Source organism: Chiloscyllium plagiosum, unplaced genomic scaffold (assembly GCF_037043375.1).
Source record: "Chiloscyllium plagiosum isolate Xiang-an unplaced genomic scaffold, Cpla_swu_hap1 HiC_scaffold_6, whole genome shotgun sequence".
NCBI lineage: Eukaryota > Metazoa > Chordata > Chondrichthyes > Orectolobiformes > Hemiscylliidae > Chiloscyllium > Chiloscyllium plagiosum.
The window spans coordinates 98,153,613-98,175,280 of record NW_028270144.1 but is presented as its reverse complement, the minus strand read 5'-3'; the positions used below and the strand labels follow the sequence as shown (position 1 = coordinate 98,175,280).

Genomic DNA, 21,668 nt, shown 5'->3' with positions numbered 1-21,668 from the left:
GGACCCTCGTTCTTCACAGATAACAGATCAACATTTGTGAGTCAAGGTATTTTCCTGTACATAAATATTACGATGAGGAAATGAGTCTTTTTGTGCTATGATGTGTTTTGATGTACAAATCACACCGATTTGGCACAAAAGTTTAAGATGCAGCAGGTCAGAGACAGGTGACAATCTCCCTTTGCGTGCAGCTCAGCTGAGCTTAGTTCCCCTTAGCACTTGTGGAATACAGTCAGAAGGATAGAATTTCAGATTTTAAGGTAAGTACTGGTTGATGCACCAATGAATTACCATAATTCATTGTGATTTTGCTCTTTATTAATTTAGAGATTGATTGGGCTTCTGCTAATGAAATGGTATTTTGGGCGTAGCATGAATTTCAGCCCCTCAAAAGTAGTATCAATGTAACAGTTGATCCTATAAATTTAACCTTAAAAAATAGTCTCAAAAATTTGACTTTTACACAAGTATATACAATAATTTTTACTTGTTACAACCCTACTAATATCTCAAATTCCACATGTTCTTAAAAGCTTCAGGTAAATTTTCTATGCTTAACAAATATATTATGTGAAATAGATTATTCATTATTTAAAACCAGGTGACAGCTCTCAGGTCAGAGTTTACTTAAGTTAATACTTAAGCTTGAATATAGCTTGAAAACACTCTTAACCAAACCTCAAAAAAGCATTTCCTTTTGCAATAGTGAGCCATTTCGATTGGATGTATAAGCACTTCTTGTGCCAACTTGATTGCCAATTTAAGGGAGATTTTGAGATAAAAAAGCAGAGCTCTTTTCATGTAGAGCTTGTGAAGCATCTGTTGATTTCTGTTGATTCAAACCTATATCTCAGAAATGAGAGTAACTTTAACTTTTACTTTGTTGCTTTCTGCTTTATTATTATAATGATTTTTAAGTCACAAGTCAGTATTTCTTCTTTGAAGAGATGGATCAAGTCACTTTTATTTAGAATTCTGCCTACTCACCCAACTGGAAGCTAATAAAACACTGACTGAGACATCAAAACAACTTTAGTACTATCTTAGAGTGATAGCTCTCTAATTGAGAGACAAAAACATCGTTATTCATTAGGATAGTGTATGGTGTCTCTTAATTATAATGTAGCATTTTCTCTGATAAATATGCGTGAATCTTATAGTAATTCATATTATGCAAATCGGGGCAGGGCTTGATTATACTTCACATTTCTAATGTGGACCTTTTCTTCAAAGCTATGGTCTGAAGGTGGACATCTGGGCTGCTGGTGTGATTACTTACATTCTACTTTGTGGTTTCCCTCCATTTCGTGGGTAAGTACAGTGCACATTCTTTCTGGTTTTGGCATTTTCTATATTTTTTTCAGTCCTGGCAGATGAATGTTTAACAGAGTCATATGGTGTTCCATTGTAAAAGGCATTAACCTGTTTACTCTAATGAGTTAATGATAAAAAACTTGTTTTTATATAGTGCATTTGAAGTAGGCAAGCATTCAAAAATGCCTCACAATAGTGTACCTAAGCCAAATAAGGAAATATTAGGATTGGTGACTGATAGCGTGGTCCAGTACAGAAGTTTTGAAGATGGTCTTAAAGGAGGTAAAAGTGGAGAGACAGAATTTGAGGAAACATTATAATTTAGTACCTAGATGGCTGAAAGCATAGCCACCAAAGGTGGAATGAAGGAAATGGAAATGTGTAGATGGACTCCATGGTTGGAGAAACACAGATTTCTTAGAGGATTATAGGACTGGAAGAGGTTACAATTGAGAGGATAAAAGCCATGAAGACATTTGAACATGAGGATGAGAATTTTGAAAATTGAAATGTTGCTGGATTTGGGAGCCAATGTAAGATTGTGAAAACAGACCCATTGCGACTTAGGATGTGGAACACAAAGTGTTTACTCAGCTTATTTATGGAGTTTGGAAGCTGGAAGGCCAACTAGGGTAGCATTTAAATAGTCAGTAGCAATAAACTGAGGTAAAGATGAAGATCAGCAATGTTACCAAGATGAATGTGTATTGTCTTTGGGATGGTGAGGTCAAACATTTGTAGATTTTTGGTTGTAGGTTGTATATGCTTAAGTGTGATACGAAGACAACAAACAGTCCAGATCAAGCAGAGAAATGGATGGAATTTGTGGTGAGAGATTGTGATAGAAGGTTGAACACAATTGCTTCAGACCTCCCAGTATGTAATTGAAGAAATAGTGGTACCTCTAGGACTGGATATCAAATGAGTGGCTTGACAGCACAAAGGAAATGCAGAGACCAAGAGAGGCAGTGTACAGTAGAACCTGTCTATTCCTTCAGATGATGTTATTGGGAGTTAAAAGGTAGCTGAGAAATTGGAAGAAGCCAAGGATAGGTCTTCCAGAAGTGAAGTTATGGGCGCAAGAAGAGAACATGATTTAGGTGATTCTCTGGCAGCAATTGAATAATTAAGAGTAGGACAAGCCAACCTATTGGAGCTGAGTAACAGAAAAGACCTGGTAGAGACAAACACTGTGGTGAGTGTGTCAATGGCTGTGGATTGGTCAAAAATAACAAAAGGGAACAGTGAAAAATGATCACAACTCAAAAGATATCATTTATGACTTATCTCGCCATTTCAGTGTTGTATCAAAGGCAAAAACGCTCACAGTCACTCCCTGAAATCTATCTCTTTGATCAAGCTTTTGGTCACCTGCTATACTACAGCTTTATTTGGGCTAATATCAAATATTGTCTTGGAACGTACCTGTGAAGTGTGCGGGGACATTTTACTGTGTCAAAGATATTTTAGAAATTCAAGTTGTTGTTTAGATTTGCCCATGGTCGTTTTTTTTAAAACGTAGATTTCGACAACAGATTGGGATTATTAGTACCACCTAGTATGGGGTCAGAGAGAATTTGGGTAGTCGGCAGTTTTATGGGAAAAGAGCAGGAAATGTTTACATAACAAGATGTGCTTGGGAAGACCATAAGAAAAGAAAGGAGAGAAATTAGAGGAAAGTGCAAGTTCAGGGCTAGGGAATTAAAGTAGGCAGTGAAATTGTCTATTAAAATAGTAAGGAGATAAATGTCATACAAATTTTTAAAAAATTCATTTATTAATAACCCAAGTGTAGTTTTTAATCTTATATAATTAGTTGTTTTCATCCGTGCATGCGCTTATGTATATTAAGTTTATTTAAAATTCTGTCTCAAAAATAATATATATTGAAATAATTCAAGTTTTCAAAAGACTGTGAATATATCAAGTTGATAAGTATTTGTGAATATACTGTCAATGTCTTATTATCTCAGTCAACTATGAATTTATCTCTCTCACTTGGCCTGATAGCTCCCCAAATTCTTTCTGGAACAGCTATGAATAATCATTTAACGCTAGGTGATTATTCATCATCTTCAAATAATTATTCACAGGTTCAACTAAAGTTCATACGAGTAAAGGTCAACTGGGATTGGTTGATGATGAGATAAATAGTATTATAAATGATGAGCTGAAAGAGATAATCAATTACTATCAAGTATCTGTAACACCTTCTATTACAGTCTTAGCAATGGCAGCCAACTAATCGTAAAACCCTATATTCCATCACAGTGCAATACCAAAGCTCTCTGTATGCCTCAGTGAATTAGTTAACTGAATTCAGCAGTGTCTTAAATTTTCTAATATAAATAGAATCTAAGACAAGTAGACCTTTCTGCATGGCTAAGTCTGAAGTTTGACTTACTCATAGTATTTAAGATGCTAGGCTTCAAATATCTATCAGTGTGTTCATTAGTGCGTAGCCATCACAGACTGTTTGCAAGCTATTTTGTTGTGCAGTTTTATGACAGCATACTAAATTTTATCCAAAGATATGCTGTACCTAAGGATTAATCCAGTAATCAGGTCCTGATCTCACCGAGGTCACTGTAAGCAAACACAGAACAGAAACAAAGCAAAAGGAGAAGATGCTGGAAACATGCTGACAGCATCCACAGAGAAAACAGAAACCAATGACTCCTTTTTAGGAAAGGACAAAAAAGTCAAGAGAGTCACTAGGATCATTACATTGGCGCATTGTACTGACTGATCTCAAAGTGACTTGCCTCAGGCTTGGCAGAAGTTTAAAAAAAAATGAACAGGACTTTTGCAACGTCACTCCACATATATATTCGATGGAAATGTTTACATGTCTTAGTATGATTTCCAAGTACTCCTGTAAAATTAATTACTTTTACTTTAATGTGTTCTATATTGGGCAAATCAAGCATTTCAAATAGTTACATTCAGCACCATATTCATGCACTGATGAATACATACAGCACAAAAGAAGACCCTTCAGCCCATCATATCCATACCAGTCAACAAGGATGCTACTATTGCTAATCCCCTTTTCTATTTCTTAGCCCATAGTCATGGAAGCTATGGCAGTATCTAAATACTGCTTGAATACTTTAACTGTTTCTGAAACAAACATCCGTTTAAGCAGAAAGTTTGAGACACCTAGCATCCTCTGTGTGAAAATAAATTCTCAACTCTCCTCTTAGCCTTCAACCCCTTACCTTATATCCATATCCCCTGGTTACTGATCCCTCTACCATTAGAAAAGGTGCCTTCCTATCCATTGTCATTTTAATCTTTTACACCTCTGTCAGGTCCTCTCTCAACCTTTGCTGCTCCAAGGAAAAGAGCCTCAGCCTGTCCAATCTTTCCTCATCACTCAGACCCTCCAGCCCAGACAGCAACCTGATAAATCCCCTCTGCACCCTCTACAGTGCAATTACATCTTTCTTATTAGCTCAGAATGTGTGTTGGCTAACTAATAAAAGACAGAATTGAGATAATAGGAATATTTCCAGGATGGAAGCCTGTAACTAGTGGTGTGCCATGGGGATCAGTGCTGGGGCCACAATTATTTACAATATATATTAATGACTTGGTTGAAGGAAATGAATGTACCAAAGCTAAATTTGTAGATGATTGGTGGGATGGAAAGTAGTGAGGATGACATATAGAGTCTGCAGAGGGACATTATCAGATTAAGTGAGTGGGCAAACACTTGGCAGATGGAATATAATGTAGGGAGAAATGCGGTTATGCATTTTGGCAGAAAGAATAGAGGACAATAATATTATGTAAATGGAGAAGGATTGCAGAGAGTTGCAGCTTAGAGGGATTTGGTGTTGGGGTCCTCGTGTATGAATCACAAAAAGCTAGCATCCAAATTCAGCAGGCAATGTGGAAGGCAAATACACTATTTGCCTTTATTTCAAAGGGAATACAGTATAAATGTGGGTAAGTCTTGCTAAAATTATAGGAGACACTAGTCAAACCACAGCTGGAATACTATGAGCAGTTTTAGTCCCCTTATCTAAAAGACATATTTGGCATTGGAGGCAATCCAGACAAGGTTTACCAGATTAATTGTGAGGAACTGTTTAATGAGGAGAAGTTGAACAGGTTGGGCTTGTAGTTATTGGAGTTTAGAAGGCAGGAGATCTTATAGAAGCATGCAAGATTCTTTGGCGTAGATGCAGAAAGATTGTTTCCCCTTGTGGAAGAGTCTAGGGTTAGAGGGCATAATCTCAGAGTAAGGGGTCACCCTGTTAGGACAAAGATGGGGATTTTTTTTTCTTTGAAGATTGTCAATCTATAGAATTCTTTACTACAGAGGGCTGTTGAGGCCAGGTCATAAGATATATTCAAAGTTGAGATAGACAACTGTTTAATAAGTAGAGAATCAAGGTTACAGGTCAAGGAAGAAAGTGGATTTCAGTATTATCAGATCAACCATGATTTAATTGAATGGCTCAGCATTGTTACCAAATAGCTCATTTTGCTCCTTTATCTTGTGGGCCCACCCTTTTTAATTTATAGGAACAGATTTATCCTGTGCTCTCGTTATTTCCTCCTTGACTTCCTCATGTTGCTTTGACAGTTTTATCTGCAAGTAGCTGCTCCCAGTCCACTTGGGTCATCATATATTAAATTGTATATTAAATTGAACTATTTTCTAGAGCAAACACTGTGAACTGAGTGAAAGTGAGGACTGCAGAGGCTGGCCCTCATGACTTTATAAACCTCTAAAGGTCACTCCTCACCTCCTATGCTCCAGTGAAAACATCCAAGCTTATCCAGCCTATCTTTATAATTCAAACCCTCAATTCCTGGCAACATCCTCATAAATCTTTTCAGAATCCTCTCCAATTTAATAACATCCTTCCTGATGAAGGGCTTTTGCCCAAAACATCGATTCTCCTGCTCCTCTGATGCTGCCTGACCTGCTGTGCTTTTCCAGCATCACACTCTCGACTGTGAACTGAATGGTTTCCTCTGCTATTTCATTCTCTGATTCTATATGTTTTCATTTCTAGTTTGTTTTTCTGTTACACCAGGTCCTAAGAATACTGCCTTTAACAAATGGTAATTAGATTCATAGACTCGGAGAGTCATATAGCATGGAAACAGAGCCTGCAGTCCAACTAGTCAACGCCAACCATGTTCCCAAACCAAACTATTCCCACCTGCCTGGGCTTGACCCATATCACTCCAAATCTTTCCTATTCATGTGTTTATCCAAATGTCTTTTAAACATTGTAATTGTACCTACATCCACCACTTCCTGCAGCAGTTCATTTCACATATGAACCACTGTGTATAAAAAAGTTGTCCCATGTCCTTTTTAAATCTTTCTCCTCTAACCTTAATAATATGCCCCCTTGTTTTGAACTCTCCTATCCTAGGGAAAATACCCTTGCTATTCACCTTAACTATGGTCCTCATGACTTGATAAACCTCTAAACCTCAATCTCTGATGCTCCAGTGAAAAAGCCCAAGCCTATCTTTATAATTGAAACCCTCAATTCCTGGCAACATTCTCATAAATCTTTTCAGAACCATCTCCAATTTAATAACATCCTTCCTGTAACAGGGTGATCAGAACTGTACACTGTACTCCAGAAGAGATCTTACCAACATCCTGTGCAACCTCAACATGACATCCCAACTCCTATACTCAAAGATCTGAGCAATGAAGGCAAGCATGCTAAATGCCTTCTTAACCACCCTGCCTACCTATGATGTAAATTTCAAGGAATTATGTATCTGAACCCCTAGATCCCTCTGTTCTACAACACTACCCATTATACAATTACAGTCTGCCCTAGGTTGTTTTACCAAAAAGCAATACCTTGCATTTATCAAAATTAAACTCCATCTGCCACTTCTCATCCCATTGACCCAATTGATCAAGATCCCTTTGTAATCTTAGATAACCTTCTTCACTGTCCACTATATGACCAATTTTGGCATCAGCCACAAACTTACTAACCATACCTCCTAAATTCCCATCCAAATCATTTATATAAATGACAAATTGTTTACTTTTTTTTATAATGGTGATGAGTAGGCTTCAGTGAACATCTTAATTGCCAAGGATCAGTTAGGCGAATGTCAAAGTATTTTGTAGTTCTAACTACAGATCCTGGAGGCATATTTCCATTGTTAAACATACTTAAAAAGACATCAATGATCATTAAAAGATTGAGACACAGTTATTATAGTTTTTCCAGTAGTATTTTCTAAATCAAACTTTATTTATTAAATAAAACAGTATGCGCTGAAGGAAGTCACCAGGTCTTGTAGTATTTATGGAGAGTGAAATAGAATTAATGTTTCAATTCCAATAGGACTGTTCTCTGGAAATTTTATTTAATTGCAATTTATTATTAATATGGAATAATAAGAAATAAACTATTTCAATTAGGGCTGGTAAGGATGTTAACTTTGCTCCGTTCTGATTGTTATGCTTTGGTGTGCTTTGGCTTACACTTAAGCGCAAATTCTAATGTTGGACTGAAAAGATCAAAAGTCCTGCCTCCAGAAGAGATGTTAAACTGAGACACAGAATCCTGACCAACATTCATTGCTCAACCTATAGCCTCAGGAACAAATCAACAGGCCATTTTGTCTTCCTGCTATTTAAGAGACTGAGTACTGTGCAATTTGACTGCTGTGCTTGCCTGCAAAACACCATTGACTAAAATTGAAAACAGTTCTTTGGCTATAAAGCACTGGAGAAATCTATTTTTCATTTTTCATGCTGGTTGTTATTAGACTCCTTTTATTCCTAAAAGCACCACCTTTGACTGTCTATCAGTTGTACAACAGGATTGTATAGTATTTTCTCCTCTCTTTAAAGGTTCAAACTGTAATTGAGTATTTCATGATAACCAGCTAACTTTATGTGAACCTAGACAGTAGGCGCCCTTTAAATTACATAGACATTGCATTTTAACCCAATCAAGCGACATGCACAGTTTCCAGGTCACTGAAAATCTCTCTACGTAACTATCCTCTTTAGCATGGGATCATTGACTTCAATAGCAGAACCTACTACCACCCCAGCTGAGATCAGCTAACTCATCACAAATCAGGGATCAAACCAGAGAGCTTTCATGGTCTTTTTGATTATTCCATCATGTGTAATAATGCACTGAGGCAGCAGTGGCATTTAGATCAATCAAATTCTTTCTGAATACAATACTTTTTATATAATTTTGTATCTTATGTTTAAAAAATTGTTAACATTAATCTTAAAAATTTAACTTAGCTGTTTTTAAGAAAAAAATTCAGAAACTTTCTCTAGCCGAGAAAAACATGTTTAAATCCTGGCAGCAAAATATGTTATGAATTAAAGAAGTGATTGACTGAAGAAGAGTGGCTGCTCAAATACCTTTGTGTTCTGTTTCATGGCTGCACCAAAGAGAGCCAGAGCTGTTATCAATAGAGATAAAAGTAATTTTCAAAGTTAAATATTCAAATCCAGATTCACTTTCTTTATGTTGCAAAACATAAAGCACTAATATTGCAATTTCTCATCAGATCAACTGACGCAGAATACATCCAAAATATATTTGGAATATTTAAATAGATCTCTCGGTGTCCTCATAAACTTACTTTCAATGCCCTCTAATAGTACTCTATTCCAAAGATTTCACTGAATCTTCCCTTTCATGTATGGAAACTAGACTCCAGTTTGAAATGGGCTGTCTTGACCTATGTTTTCTTGTATTTATAACAGGTGACTAAAGACAGCATCAATGGAACATTACCTCTCATGAGTTGTTGCCAAATTACATTACACCTTGCTTTCTCCAACAGAGTCTTTGAGCTTTACCCATCTCTGCCCACTATAAACTTCAGAATATTTTAGCCATGCCCTTATCAACAACATAACTTCTAGATCTTCACCTATATTTTTCCCAAACTTCATTAAGCCTCTCATGAACAAAGAAATTACTTTCAAGATTTTTGCCAACATCTTTAAGTCTGAACTGACTTTGACGCATTCTATTTGGTCATCTCCTCAGGAGGCTCAGAACTTCTGGCATACCCTCCACTCTCAGATACAAATTTGCCTTCACTTCACTCTGCTATCTGTAACCACTGTTATAACTAGCTACTTCTGTCCTTTAGAAAGCCCTTACACAATCTTCAAAATGCTCTCTCTTTCTATCAAATGTCCCCTAACATCTTTTAGTTGAACTATGTTTTTGGCTACCTACCTCTTCATTCCTTCTGAGCAATTTTCTCTTTCATATGGTGTCCATTTTCCTTTGCTTCAAAAACTGTTTTCAGACATGAGAGTTATTATAACAATTCTGGCAACTCATTTTACTCATAATTAAGATATGCTACACTTACCATATTACCATGGCAACAGCTAGGATTGTAAAAGTATTCCAACAGATAAGACACTATTTTCCCCTTTTTGCAACCAGTGTAGGGGGTTGGGTGTAAGGTGGTGACTAACATGTCACCTCCGCTGTTGAGAGAACCCATCTGATGGTGGGCCAATCAGATTAAGAGCCTATAGGTAAGACAGGGCAAGTTTGTAGGCCAGTAGCAGGCCCACACTTGCATCCCAATCAGAGGCTGTGAGCTTCGGGGTCATGATCCTCTAGCTTCCCATTCATGTGTCTAATTGCTTCCAAATTGGGGCATTTGGAGGCTTCTCCACACTCCCAACTCGGCAGGCAGGTTACCCTGGCTTTCCAGGTGGGAAACTAAGCACATTTTTCATCCGCCAAACCACATATAAGTATTCCATTGTGGTTACAAGCATACTTTTATCTATTTTATTACAAAATTGCTTAATGTATTTCACAAAGATTAGGAAGAGGTGTCAGTAACTAAAATGCAAAATTTTCTTATTGACAGGCACAGCAATGACCAAGATGTTCTATTTGACCAGATACTGATGGGGCATCAGGAATTCCCATCACCATATTGGGATAATATTTCTGACTCTGCAAAAGTGAGTATCTGCCAATATTAGCCAGAAATCCATTAAGGTGAAGGGCATGCATGCAAGTTAAATGATTTATGGTACCTTACTGAGATCGATAGCACCTGTTGTTTGAAACATAGATTTATGGGGAAACCTAGGGTCCAAAACACATCTTTGTCTGCTTGTACTTTTCAGGTAAGTTATATTGGTGATGAAATTAGTGTGCACACAGTGAATGGCTATTGGAAATATGGTTAGCGTGACTATTTGACTCCTAAGGTATAATTTCAAAACCAAGTGTTAGAGGATTGGTATCTAAAGAGATCATCAATCAATGGTGGCTCAATGGTTAGCATTGCTGCCTCACAGGGACTAGGATTCTATTCTACCTGGCAGTGGCTGTCTGCATGGAATTTGCACGTTCTCCCAGTGTCTGCATGAGTTTCCTATGGGTGCTCTAGTTTCAATCCACAGTGGAGTCTGCACAGTCCTTCAAAGATTATCCCATCTAGACCGCCCCCCCCCCCCCCCATTATCTCTGTAACCCTGCATTTCCCATGGCTAATCCACCCAGGCTGCTTATCCCTTGACACTCTAGGGCAGTTCACCATGGCCAATCCAGATAAACTGCACATCTTTGGACTATGGGATCCACAGTTACTGAGCCGTTATGTCACCCTATTGCTCTTGACATAAAGAAGCTCCCCACTGGACTTTTTACTTGATTTTTCCAACCTTCTTGCCATCATCCACATCATTCCACCCATAGTGTGACTTCACGATCATATGCTTCTTGGTGTTTATCTATTGCCCTCTAGCCTACTTGAATCTCTGAAAGGACAAAAAGCAAAAAGGGCAAGTTTGTAGGATAAAGAGGGGCAAAAGTAGGAGATGCATTCTTTCACCCATAAGCAGCTTGTAAAATAAGAAATGTGTGTGATGTAAGGAGGAGAATTAGGAGTGATGACACTGTCAATGATTTCAGTCCCTCCCGTGGCCATATCCTCAGTGATTAGCATCCCAATAATAGACAGCATAGTCTACACTACAGGACTTGGGACAAAAGGCATACCTCTCTCTCTCTCTCTGATTAGCTTCTACTGCCTCTGGTTGCATGTCATCTTGCACTGACAGAGAGAGGGAAGTGAAAATGGGTTTGTACATTTTGTTTTGGTGTGGCGGTCATGGTTCATTACCAGGCAGTGTGTGCAAGCTGTGATGTGGGTGTGAGGCTTGCAGCAATGCTAAGTATATGAGGGTGTGGTGGGGCATAGGAATGTTAGGTTTGAACCTGATTGATGATGATTGTTAAGTTAATGATCGTGTGCAGTGCAAGGAACATTCAAGAGTGCAGTTAAATTGCTGCAAGGCAGCCATCAGGGCTCACCACTGATCATTTAGTTGGGACTTTGGAGATGGGGGGTAAACATGGCTCCCTCTAAATGTCAGCCATATGCTTTACCTTTGATGCTTGGATAGAACTGGACAGTAAATGTCATAGAAGTTTAATTGTTCATTGCATTAAAAGATTAATTATTACAAGTGTGGTTTATGAATGGAACGATTTTGATTCCACATTTTTGGATTCTCTTGTACAATAGCACTCTTAAAATCCCTTGAAGGCACAGGCTTACACAATCTAATTGTGTTCCTTTCTACTAAATTAGAGCGCTCTGACACTGGGCGATGCATGGAAGTACTTTATTTGGACACAGACAGAATGTTGCTGAATGATAAGGTGCAGAGTAAATATACCACTCAGCGGAATTACAACCTCAGCAAATCTGCTGCAGGAGGCCAGGTGTCTCTGCATGCAGGCAGATGGAATAATTGGTTTGCAAATCTTCATTGGGCTGTTCTTGTGTCACTATCAATTCCAATCAAGAAAATATTTGAATACATCTGTAGAAATTACTGTTCTTCTCATTGTTACAATGCTGCAGGCTGGTAATATGAATATGACTTCCCTTTGCACTCAGCACACAGAGATAGTAGTGCAGTTGTTGATAAAGTATAAAATTAGAAATATGATTTCTTTTGAAAACTGCTAAAGGGGACTTTCACTCTACAGCCTAAAGGTCCTAATGTTACTGCGTTTCAAGTGATTATTATTCTGGAAGAATTTTACTTTTCTCCTTACACAGAACTTTGCTATTATACTGCAATACTTTAAAATGGTGAAATAATTCGATGTAAAATTCATTGATTTAAGTAGGTGCCGAAAATTAGGAGAGTATGTGGATAATATGACTGTCTCAATGCTATCATAGATGATTACTGATCCCATGACTGAGATGACACTGATGGGACCATAAATCAATAATTAATTTAGTTAAGCTTATTTACCTTGATACAAATTCTAGACTTCCCTTTGGCCTGACTCAATTTATTTATTGATGTCTGGAATGTTTGTATGTAATGAAGGACAGGATGCAACTGCACCACAATGGCTGCAGCTGCAATTAGTATAATATTCTGCCATTTGTAATTATATCAATTTTGGCTAGTTCAAATGAGTGCATTTGGAATGATATTTCATGTCATGGTAAACAGGATAAAAGAATTTTTCATTGACTCAGCGAAATGTATTATATCATAATTAGATGTAGTCAAGAGAGCCAGATAAACATTTCAATTAACTTAAAGTCACACAAAGTAATATCTTACTAATGATTGCTGCATCATTTTAAATTAAAATTAGAAATATTAAATTCTAAAGTATTAGGGTTGTATGGTGGCTTGATTATTTTGCCAGATAGATGATACATCTAAGACGGTGGCAAAGTTTGGAGGGAATTTGGCCTTCATTTTTTCAGAATACAAAAAGCACAGTAGAATATTCCCACCACCTTCAAATCAGATCCCAAATAAATGTGACAGGACCCTCATTTCACCCACTTCTCTCAGTGATGCTGACTGACTATTACAGGGTCTTCACCTTGCCCAGTTCTCTCAGTGATGCTGACTGCCTATCACAGGGTCCTCAACTTGCTCATAGCCCTTGAGACCATTCAATCTTGGGCTGATAAATAACAATTAACACTCGCCATGCAGATGCTAGATAGTGATTATATTTTCTTGATGTTCAATAAAATTAAGATCATATGACCAAAAGAAGTAGGAACATGAATAGCCCATTTTATCCATCGAGCATGCTGCACCATTAATATAGGATAATGGCTGATCCAACATTCCTGATGTCTACTTTCCCTGTAACACCTTCCATTGCTTAATTGCCCCAGTATTAACATCCTGGGATTATTGTTGACCAGAAATGGAACTGACCAGCAATATTAACACTGTGGCAAGAAGAACAGGTTATTCTGCCAGTTCCTAATTCCCCAAAGCTTGCCCGCCATCTATAAGGCACAAAACAGGAGTGTGATGGAATAATATCCACTTGTGGGATAGGTGTAGCTCAATAACCCTATTCAGAACAAAGTACATTTGTTTGCCATCCCAGCCACGACTTTCAACAGCCATTTTCTTTACCACTGGCGCATTGTGAAAGTAGTGTGTACCATCTACAAGATACAGTGCAGTAACTCACCAAATCATCTCCAATACCACCTTCTAAACCTGTGACCTTTATTGCCCCAGAGGTCAGGGCAGCAGCTGCATAGTCATGTAACCATTTGCATGTTTCTCTGCCAAGCCACACACCTTCACTTGGACCTATGTTGCTATTCCTTTACAGTTGCTGGTAAAAATCCTAAATCCCATGGTCTGAAACAGTTCAGAAGTCAGCTGAAGATCACCTTAACCAGGGCAATTCAGAATGGGCAATAAATGTCGAACATATGTAGAATAGCTTAGATTTTAATCCACGATCTATAATCATCTATAAAATAATTGACTGTTCTCCAGAATTGCTGGGGAAATATTAACAATTAAAATTTCTGGGGAGCAAAAGCTTAAAATTTCACCAAACTTGAATGCATTGATTGGGAGAACTAGAGACCCTAAAGTAACCAAAAGTTTTGAATAATGGAAGAATAGATTCACTAACAAGTAGAGATTGAAGTTACTGTTAGATTTATATGAGAAAGCTTGGAAAATGTCATGACCTTTCTATACTGTTTACATGATACTTTCTAAAATGTCTGCCACATGCCATACTATTTTAACCATATTGATAAACATAGTTGAAAAGGGGATAGATTAAGAACTGAGAAGTTTTCACATGTTAAGTTATATATCTACTAAAAAGTAAAGTCATATTTATTAAAGGATCATTGAGCATGCTTCCCTACACTACAACACAACTGAAAAATTAGTAAGAGTTGGCAATTAGTTCTGGCAATTAGCACAGTGTGCTCAAAGAATTACTAAATAGTGTGGTCAGTAGAGTAGCTAATATTAGGTCATTCACCTGAAAAGTTTTTAAAAATCCATATTTATTTATCTAATTACAACAGTGTGAATTTTGGATTAGTCTACAGTTGTGCATAAACAGCAAATAATCATTTTCTAAATGTTTCCCTTTTTGGTCTAATTGAATAAATATCCTTCAACTCTACTCTTGTATTCAAATAATTATTCCTTTTACTTTATAGGAGCTCATCACTATGATGCTACAGGTTGATATAGAACAGCGATATTCTGCACAGCAGTTGTTGGATCACCCTTGGGTGAATGTAAGTCTTATTTAATGCGTGCTCGTACTTCAGATCTCTGGGACATATTACTGATGACTTTGGCAGAATGCTTAATTTTATTTTTAGGTTTCTTCTTGGTCTGTACAATTCTTTCATCTCTATAATTGGTTTAACACATTTTTTCAGATCATCTGTGATAATGGATATATGGCTAAGCTATTGTGTTCAGCATTGTCTCCCAGAAATACTGCAGATGTAAAGTGAAGCAATAACATATTGATGATAGCTTGAATTTATATTCTTTCAAATGCAGCTGGTAGACAATGCTGGAATTACAGTTGTGTTTCCACACCTTAATGCATGTTTATACACACAGTAGTAAACATGTCTGTTATTATTATGGTACTATCACAAAATATCCAATTAAATACATAATGGAAAATGGCATTTCTGGCAAATTGAGCAACTCTATTGGTGGACAGAAATGTATAATAGTAGTTGATCAGAATGTTCATACTAAAAGGAGCATCCTGGCATGTTAACAAGCATACTGTTTTACTTTAAATCTATTTTACCAAATATAACATTTTACAGCAGATGGATTTTTTTTTTAATTGGAAGGGTTTTCACAGGAGAAACACAAAATAAGTGTGATTATTTCCACTGTGCCAACTTTTTAAAAAGGCATTTTTAAAAATAATCTTGACTGGTTTGCTATTTTAAAATGTACAATTTGTTCAGGAAAATTTGCAATTAGATAGTTTTTTTTGTTAAACAAAGGTATTAAGGGATATAGGTTGAAGTGTTAGGCCAACGATCAGGCATGATCTCTTTAAATGGTGGAAAGAGTTGAGGGGCTAAATGGTCTACTACTGTTACTTTGTTACTGTCTTTCTATAATGTTTAAGATTTTAAGAGACTAAAACTCCATGTAAAATCAGAGAATAATACAAATAAATGGACCAGTTGCTTTTGAATAGTTAAAGACTATTCCCATACACCAGGAAACAGAGCAAACAGCTATGATTGACTGTCGATTTGAAGTTAACAGTCTGGGAAGATCACTTTTTGTAAATATTATTTTGTGCCTTTCTATTTATGAGACACTTTTTAAGAACTTTGCATATATTCCAGTACTACTCAAATCATAATTAGTTCCTTTTCCCACAGTAGACTATTCACAGAGTACTTAAACTGCATTTTAGTGTGTCAGCCATAACTCTTTTAGTAGCACTAGACAAAGTTCCAGGTCCAAGCCTCTCTTCAGGGCTTGAGCGTAAACATTATGCTGATGCATTTGTATGCGCTCATGAAATGTTGCATTGTGGAGGTGCCATTTTTCAGTTGAAATGTTACATTTCATTAAACCTGCTGACTAGAGTAGATGTGAAAGATCCCATGGCATCCTTTCTGTAGAAGAACAGGGAAGTTACTCCTGGTGTAACTTCCCTGAAGTTACTCCATATCTATCTTTCAACCAACATGACAAAAAACAAATGATCTCGTCATCATCACATTCCTACCTGTAGGAATTTGCTGTGAGCAAGTTGCCAACACATTTCCTACAGTACAACAGTGACCACACTTCAAAAGTATTTCATTGACTATAAATATTTGAGATGTCTCATGCTATATAAGTGCAAGATTTTCTTTCTTCCATCCCTGGTATCTTGGGATCTTTCATTTCAAATTCTTTTACGCATGCAAGTTGTTGCTCATAGATCATTATATCGAATGCTTCTAATTTTATTGCATATATTCAGTGCTGATTCATAGCATTACATCGTTGCTTCGATTTACATAGCATCTCTTTAATTAGATGTTTTTTCATTCATTTACATGTGAATGTTGCTGATAGGACCATCACTTAGTTCCCATCCCTTACTTCACTTTAAGATGGTCTTATTGAGCCATCTTCTTGAATTGAAGTTCATATAAAGTAGGTACTCCCATAGTATTGTATGGAGGGGGTTTCATGACTTTGAGCCAGTGACATTGAAAGATTCATAACATGGTTCAAAATCAGGATTGTGTGTAACTCGGAGAGGAACTTCCAGGCAGTGGCATTCCTACGTGCTTATCTTGTTTGTTCTTCATAGTATGGGAGATGCACTGGAGGAAGCCTTGGTGAACTGCTGTATTGCATCCTCAAGGTGAAGTACACTTCTGCTATTGTGGCTTAATGATGGAGAAAGTAAACATTAAAGATAGTAGATGGGGTACCAATCAAGTAGGTTTTTTTTATTATTAGATTCCCTACAGGCCCTTCAGTCCAACAAGTCCATACCGACCCTCTGAAGAGTAACCCACCAAGACACATTACCCCTGACTCATGCACCTAACACTATGGGCAATTTAGCATTGCCAATTCTCCTGACTAACACATCTTTGGATTGTGGGAGGAAACCGGAGCAAACCCGCACAGACTCCACATAGACAATCACCCGAGGCAGGAATCAAACCCGGGTCGCTGGCTCTGTGAGGTAGTAGTGCTAACCACTGAGCCACCGTGCCACCCTGTTTTTGTCAAACTTCATGGGTGTTGTTGAATCTGTGCTCATCAAGGCAAGTATTTCATTGACTATTGCCTTGCAGAAGTTGGATTTGGGGAGTTGGGAGGTGAGTTACTCGCTACAGAATTCTCAGCCTCAGACCTATTCTAGGTACTGTATTTATGCGGCTGGTCCAGTTCAGTCTATCATTGATAGTTCACCTCTGCCCTGAAAAATATCATGATCAAATCTAAGAAGAAACAATGACTGTTTCCAAATCAAAATCAACAATGCTAATGGAAGGAATGAACCTTCCAGCCAAGGCATGTTGTAACCAATATAATTATTGCTGGAAAAACAAATAAGAACATATTTAAAAACAGCAAATCAGTTAGTTATCCAGTGAGTTAAAACATTAAAAATTGCAGTTTGAAGGCAAAAGAAAGTGCTAAAGTTCCCCTTTTCATCTTGGATCTAGATGTGGCTGCATTGCAAATAACTGAAACCAAAGGCTACACTTATCGTTCCAAGGGTAACATTAATTTGAGCCAGGCGAAAGTGAGGACTGCAGATGCTGGAGATTAGAGTCGAGAGTGTGGTGCTGGAAAAACACAGCAAGTTGGGCAGCATCCGAGGAGCAGGAGAAACGACGTTTCAGGCAAAAGCCCTTCATCAGGAATTTATTAATTTGAGCAGTCCTATTTCAACTGATCCTCTGGTTGAAAATTCTCACCTTCACAGGACGTAATGCATATTTTAGCACTGGTTGACTTCAAGGTGACCAAAGTGAGAAGTAGAAATGTTACACTGTTTAAGTAAAGGGTTTAAATGTTCAGTTTTGGTATTTTATGGGATATTAGAGTACTTTAGTCTTCAGGTATCCATGGTACATCTGACCTGGGGAACCTGCTAAATTCTTCATTGACAGAAGGCATTTGATATGCTTTCCTTTATTGGCCAGTGCATTGAGAATAGGAGTTGGGAGGTCACGTTGCAGCTGTACAGGACATTGGTTAGGCCATGATTGGAATACTGCATGCAATTCTGGTCTCCCTGCGAAAGGAAGGATGTTGTGAAACTTGAAAGGGTTCAGAAAAGACAAGGATGTTGCGAGGGTTGGAGGGTTTGAGTTGTAGGGAGAGGCAAAATAGACTGGGGCTAATTTCCCTGGAGCGTTGGAGGCTGAGGGATGATCTTATAGAAGTTTGTAAAGTCATGAGGGGCTTGGATAGGGTAAATAGACAAAACCTTTTTCCTGGACGGCATACATTTAAGGTGAGACGGGAAAGTTTTAAAAGGGACCTAAGGGGAAACTTTTTCATGCAGATGGCATGCATGTATGGACTGAGCTGCCAGAGGAAATTGTGGAGGCTGGTACAATTACAGCATTTAAAAGGCATCTGAATTGGTATGTGATTAGGAAGGGTTTAGAGGGATATGGGCCAAGTGCTGGCAAATGGGACTAGATTTATTTAGGATATCTGGTCGGGATGGACGAGTTGGACTGAAGGGTCTGTTTCCATGCTGTATGCCTCTATGACTCTCTGACAAACATAAAGTATATAAATCCCATTACTCCTATTTCAGCATCATGCCAGCTTGTAATTTTCAGAGAGGTGGAAAAATTGTTTGAAAAATACTTTTCATATCATAACTTGCCTTACTTTTACCTTTTTATCCCTTTTCCTGTAGGATGATGGGTTGCCAGAGAATGAGTATCAACTATCGGTGGCTGGAAAGTTGCAGAAACATTTTAACACAGGCCCCAAACCGAGCAATACTTCAGCTGGAGTGTCTGTGATAGCAGTAAGCATCAATAATTATTAATCATTGACATTATATCCTGGAAATGACAGTATTCATTTTGTAACTGACATGGTTAAAATTCAAAGAAACATTGTTTTTCTTTCTCAGTTCCTTGATAAAGTACCTATATTTTTCTTAGCCTATCTAACCACCCTTCAAAATAAAAATAAACATCATAATGCAGTGGAATCCATGGGAACTGTAAATGTTCTGCTGTTTATTTTGTTTTAAAAACTGAAATCTCTGCAAAGAGGGATAAACAAAACACTGATTTTCATATAGTTTCTGTCAGCAAAACAAAATGGATACTGTAAATTCAACAACATTAGTGAAATTTATATATTTAGACCTAAAATATAAATGCTCAGACATTTTTTGCAGGGTACTTATTGAATGGAACAACTTTTCATGATTAGCCTTGATAAGAATCCTGTAGTGCAAGGGAGAAAGATGATGTGGTGCAAAAATCTACACAAGGATGAGACAGACCTAATAAGGACTGGCTTAGTGCAGTCTTGATGATAAATGGTTCTGTCATCATATCATGTTGTACTCCGCATATTTAATATCCATTCATACTGATAGATCATGAGTTGGAAAGGTTGCAATTACAAAACTTCCTTTTTAAAAAAAAACTTCATTTTAATATGCAGAATAACTTTCTGCTGACCTCATTTTACTTTGCTGCACATTTTCATGGCATCAAATAGCATAGTCTGTGAACTAGTGGCCCAGCGTAGTCTAATTCCATCTCAGAAATAATAACTAGACTGAAAAACCAATGAAGACATTCATGTTGTTGGAACTTGTTTGTCAATAGCAATAAAGTATTTGTGCCATTCAAGATCCCATCTGTGTATATAAAATGTATACATAACAGGAGATTTTAAATCTGGCAGGAATATAAATAAGTAGTATAAATTTGGATTGTTTCAATAATATGCCCTTGAAGGATCATCGGTAATGTTGCAAGGTGTGCTTTTCTGATATCAGCAAAATCTTCCAGGCTAGCATATGCATACACTGAAAAATAACAGAAATAAGACTAGATAAAAATTAGCTACGCTATTTTTGTTCTCCATCCCTTTATATATTGTCATGATTTTTAGATAAAAATAGAACAAAAATTGTGAAAATGCATGTAAAACTATGATTGTGTTGTAAAATATTTATACCTTAGCATGCGTAAATTTAGGAAAAATATGAATAAAGGAGATATTTTTAAGCTGGCAAAGTTTAACTAACAGAGTATGACAAGAATCATACTTGGGGCTCAGCTATTTACTTTATATTAAAGACTTAGATGAGGGGATTGGGTGTAACATGTACAGTTTTGCTGCCAACATAAGGTTATATGAAACAGCTAGTGGCAAGGAAGATGCAAAAAAGCTGCAGAGGATTGTAGACAGGTTGAGGAGTCAGCAAGTACATGGCAAATGGAATACAATGTGTGTGAAATTATCTGCTTTGGTACAAAACTATTTTAAAGACATGCAGTTTGAATGGTGAGAGACTGAGAAATGTTTTCACATTTGAGGATTGAGGAATGAGTGACCTTGTACATGAATCACAGAAAATTAATCTGCAGGTAAAAGATTACAATCTAAGACTAAAGAAATCTTATTGCAATTATAGTAATGAGACCACACTTGCATTGTGTGTAGCTTTGGTCTTTTTGCCTAAAGAAGGATATATTTGTGCTAGAGGGACTGTAATAAAGATTTACGAAACTGGTTCCTGGGATGGTGGTTTTGTCTTACATGATCAAGCTTCTGGAGGAGCCTTGACATTAAAACAATAAGAAGTGAGCTAATTGAAGCATATTGATTCTTAAAGGAATTGACAGTGTAGATGCTGAGAAAGTGATTCCTTTAGCTGAGGACTCTAGAACATGCAGTCTTAAAATAAGGGACCGGCTATATAAGACTGAGCTGAGGAGAATCTACTTCATTCAACGAATTATTAATCTGGGAATTTTGTATCCTAAGAAGCTGTGAAAGCTTAGTTGTTGGTATACTGAAGGCAAAGGTTGATAGGTTTTTTGACACCAAGGAGATATGCAAATAGGACATGAAGGTGAAATTGAGGTAAAAGATCAGCCACAAACGTATTGAACAACAGAGCTTGAAGAGCTAATAGACAACTTCTGCATCCATTTTAAATGTTCTGAATAACTCATTGAAATTATTCACTATGGTACCATAATGCTTCTATTAACATTTTCAGCTTTATTTGAACATCAAACCCTCGTAATCTAAATAATGAGAGGCTTTCTGAGCAATTATTATAACTCAATCCAAAATATAAACAAGTATGAAAAATAAAAAAAAACAAAATTGGTTTTCATTCATAAATAATTTACTGTTGCACCATAGCATGTGTACAATTCACCTATGTATGTAGGCGAAATGACCATCACAATAGGTAATTCCTGGCCAGCAGATTTGCTCTTTGTACTTCAGTATATTAACTAAACAGTATACCATGTAAGTAATATGTGAATGCCAG

General features: G+C 37.2%; 1 protein-coding gene across 4 annotated transcripts in view; it reads left to right on the top strand.

Moving 5' to 3' along the window:
- Positions 1 to 21,668, top strand: part of LOC148149819 (serine/threonine-protein kinase DCLK1) — a 349,709-nt gene that overhangs the window by 284,481 nt on the left and 43,560 nt on the right. For 2 of the 4 annotated variants that reach the window (XM_087988259.1, XM_087988258.1), the window contains exons 13-17: positions 1,234 to 1,311; positions 10,195 to 10,291; positions 14,821 to 14,901; positions 16,962 to 17,015; positions 19,047 to 19,160. In XM_087988259.1, the coding sequence (XP_087844385.1) occupies positions 1,234 to 1,311; positions 10,195 to 10,291; positions 14,821 to 14,901; positions 16,962 to 17,015; positions 19,047 to 19,160 (424 nt within the window). The remainder of the gene's footprint in view (positions 1 to 1,233; positions 1,312 to 10,194; positions 10,292 to 14,820; positions 14,902 to 16,961; positions 17,016 to 19,046; positions 19,161 to 21,668) is intronic. The other 2 variants (XM_087988261.1, XM_087988260.1) reach the window with 1 other exon arrangement.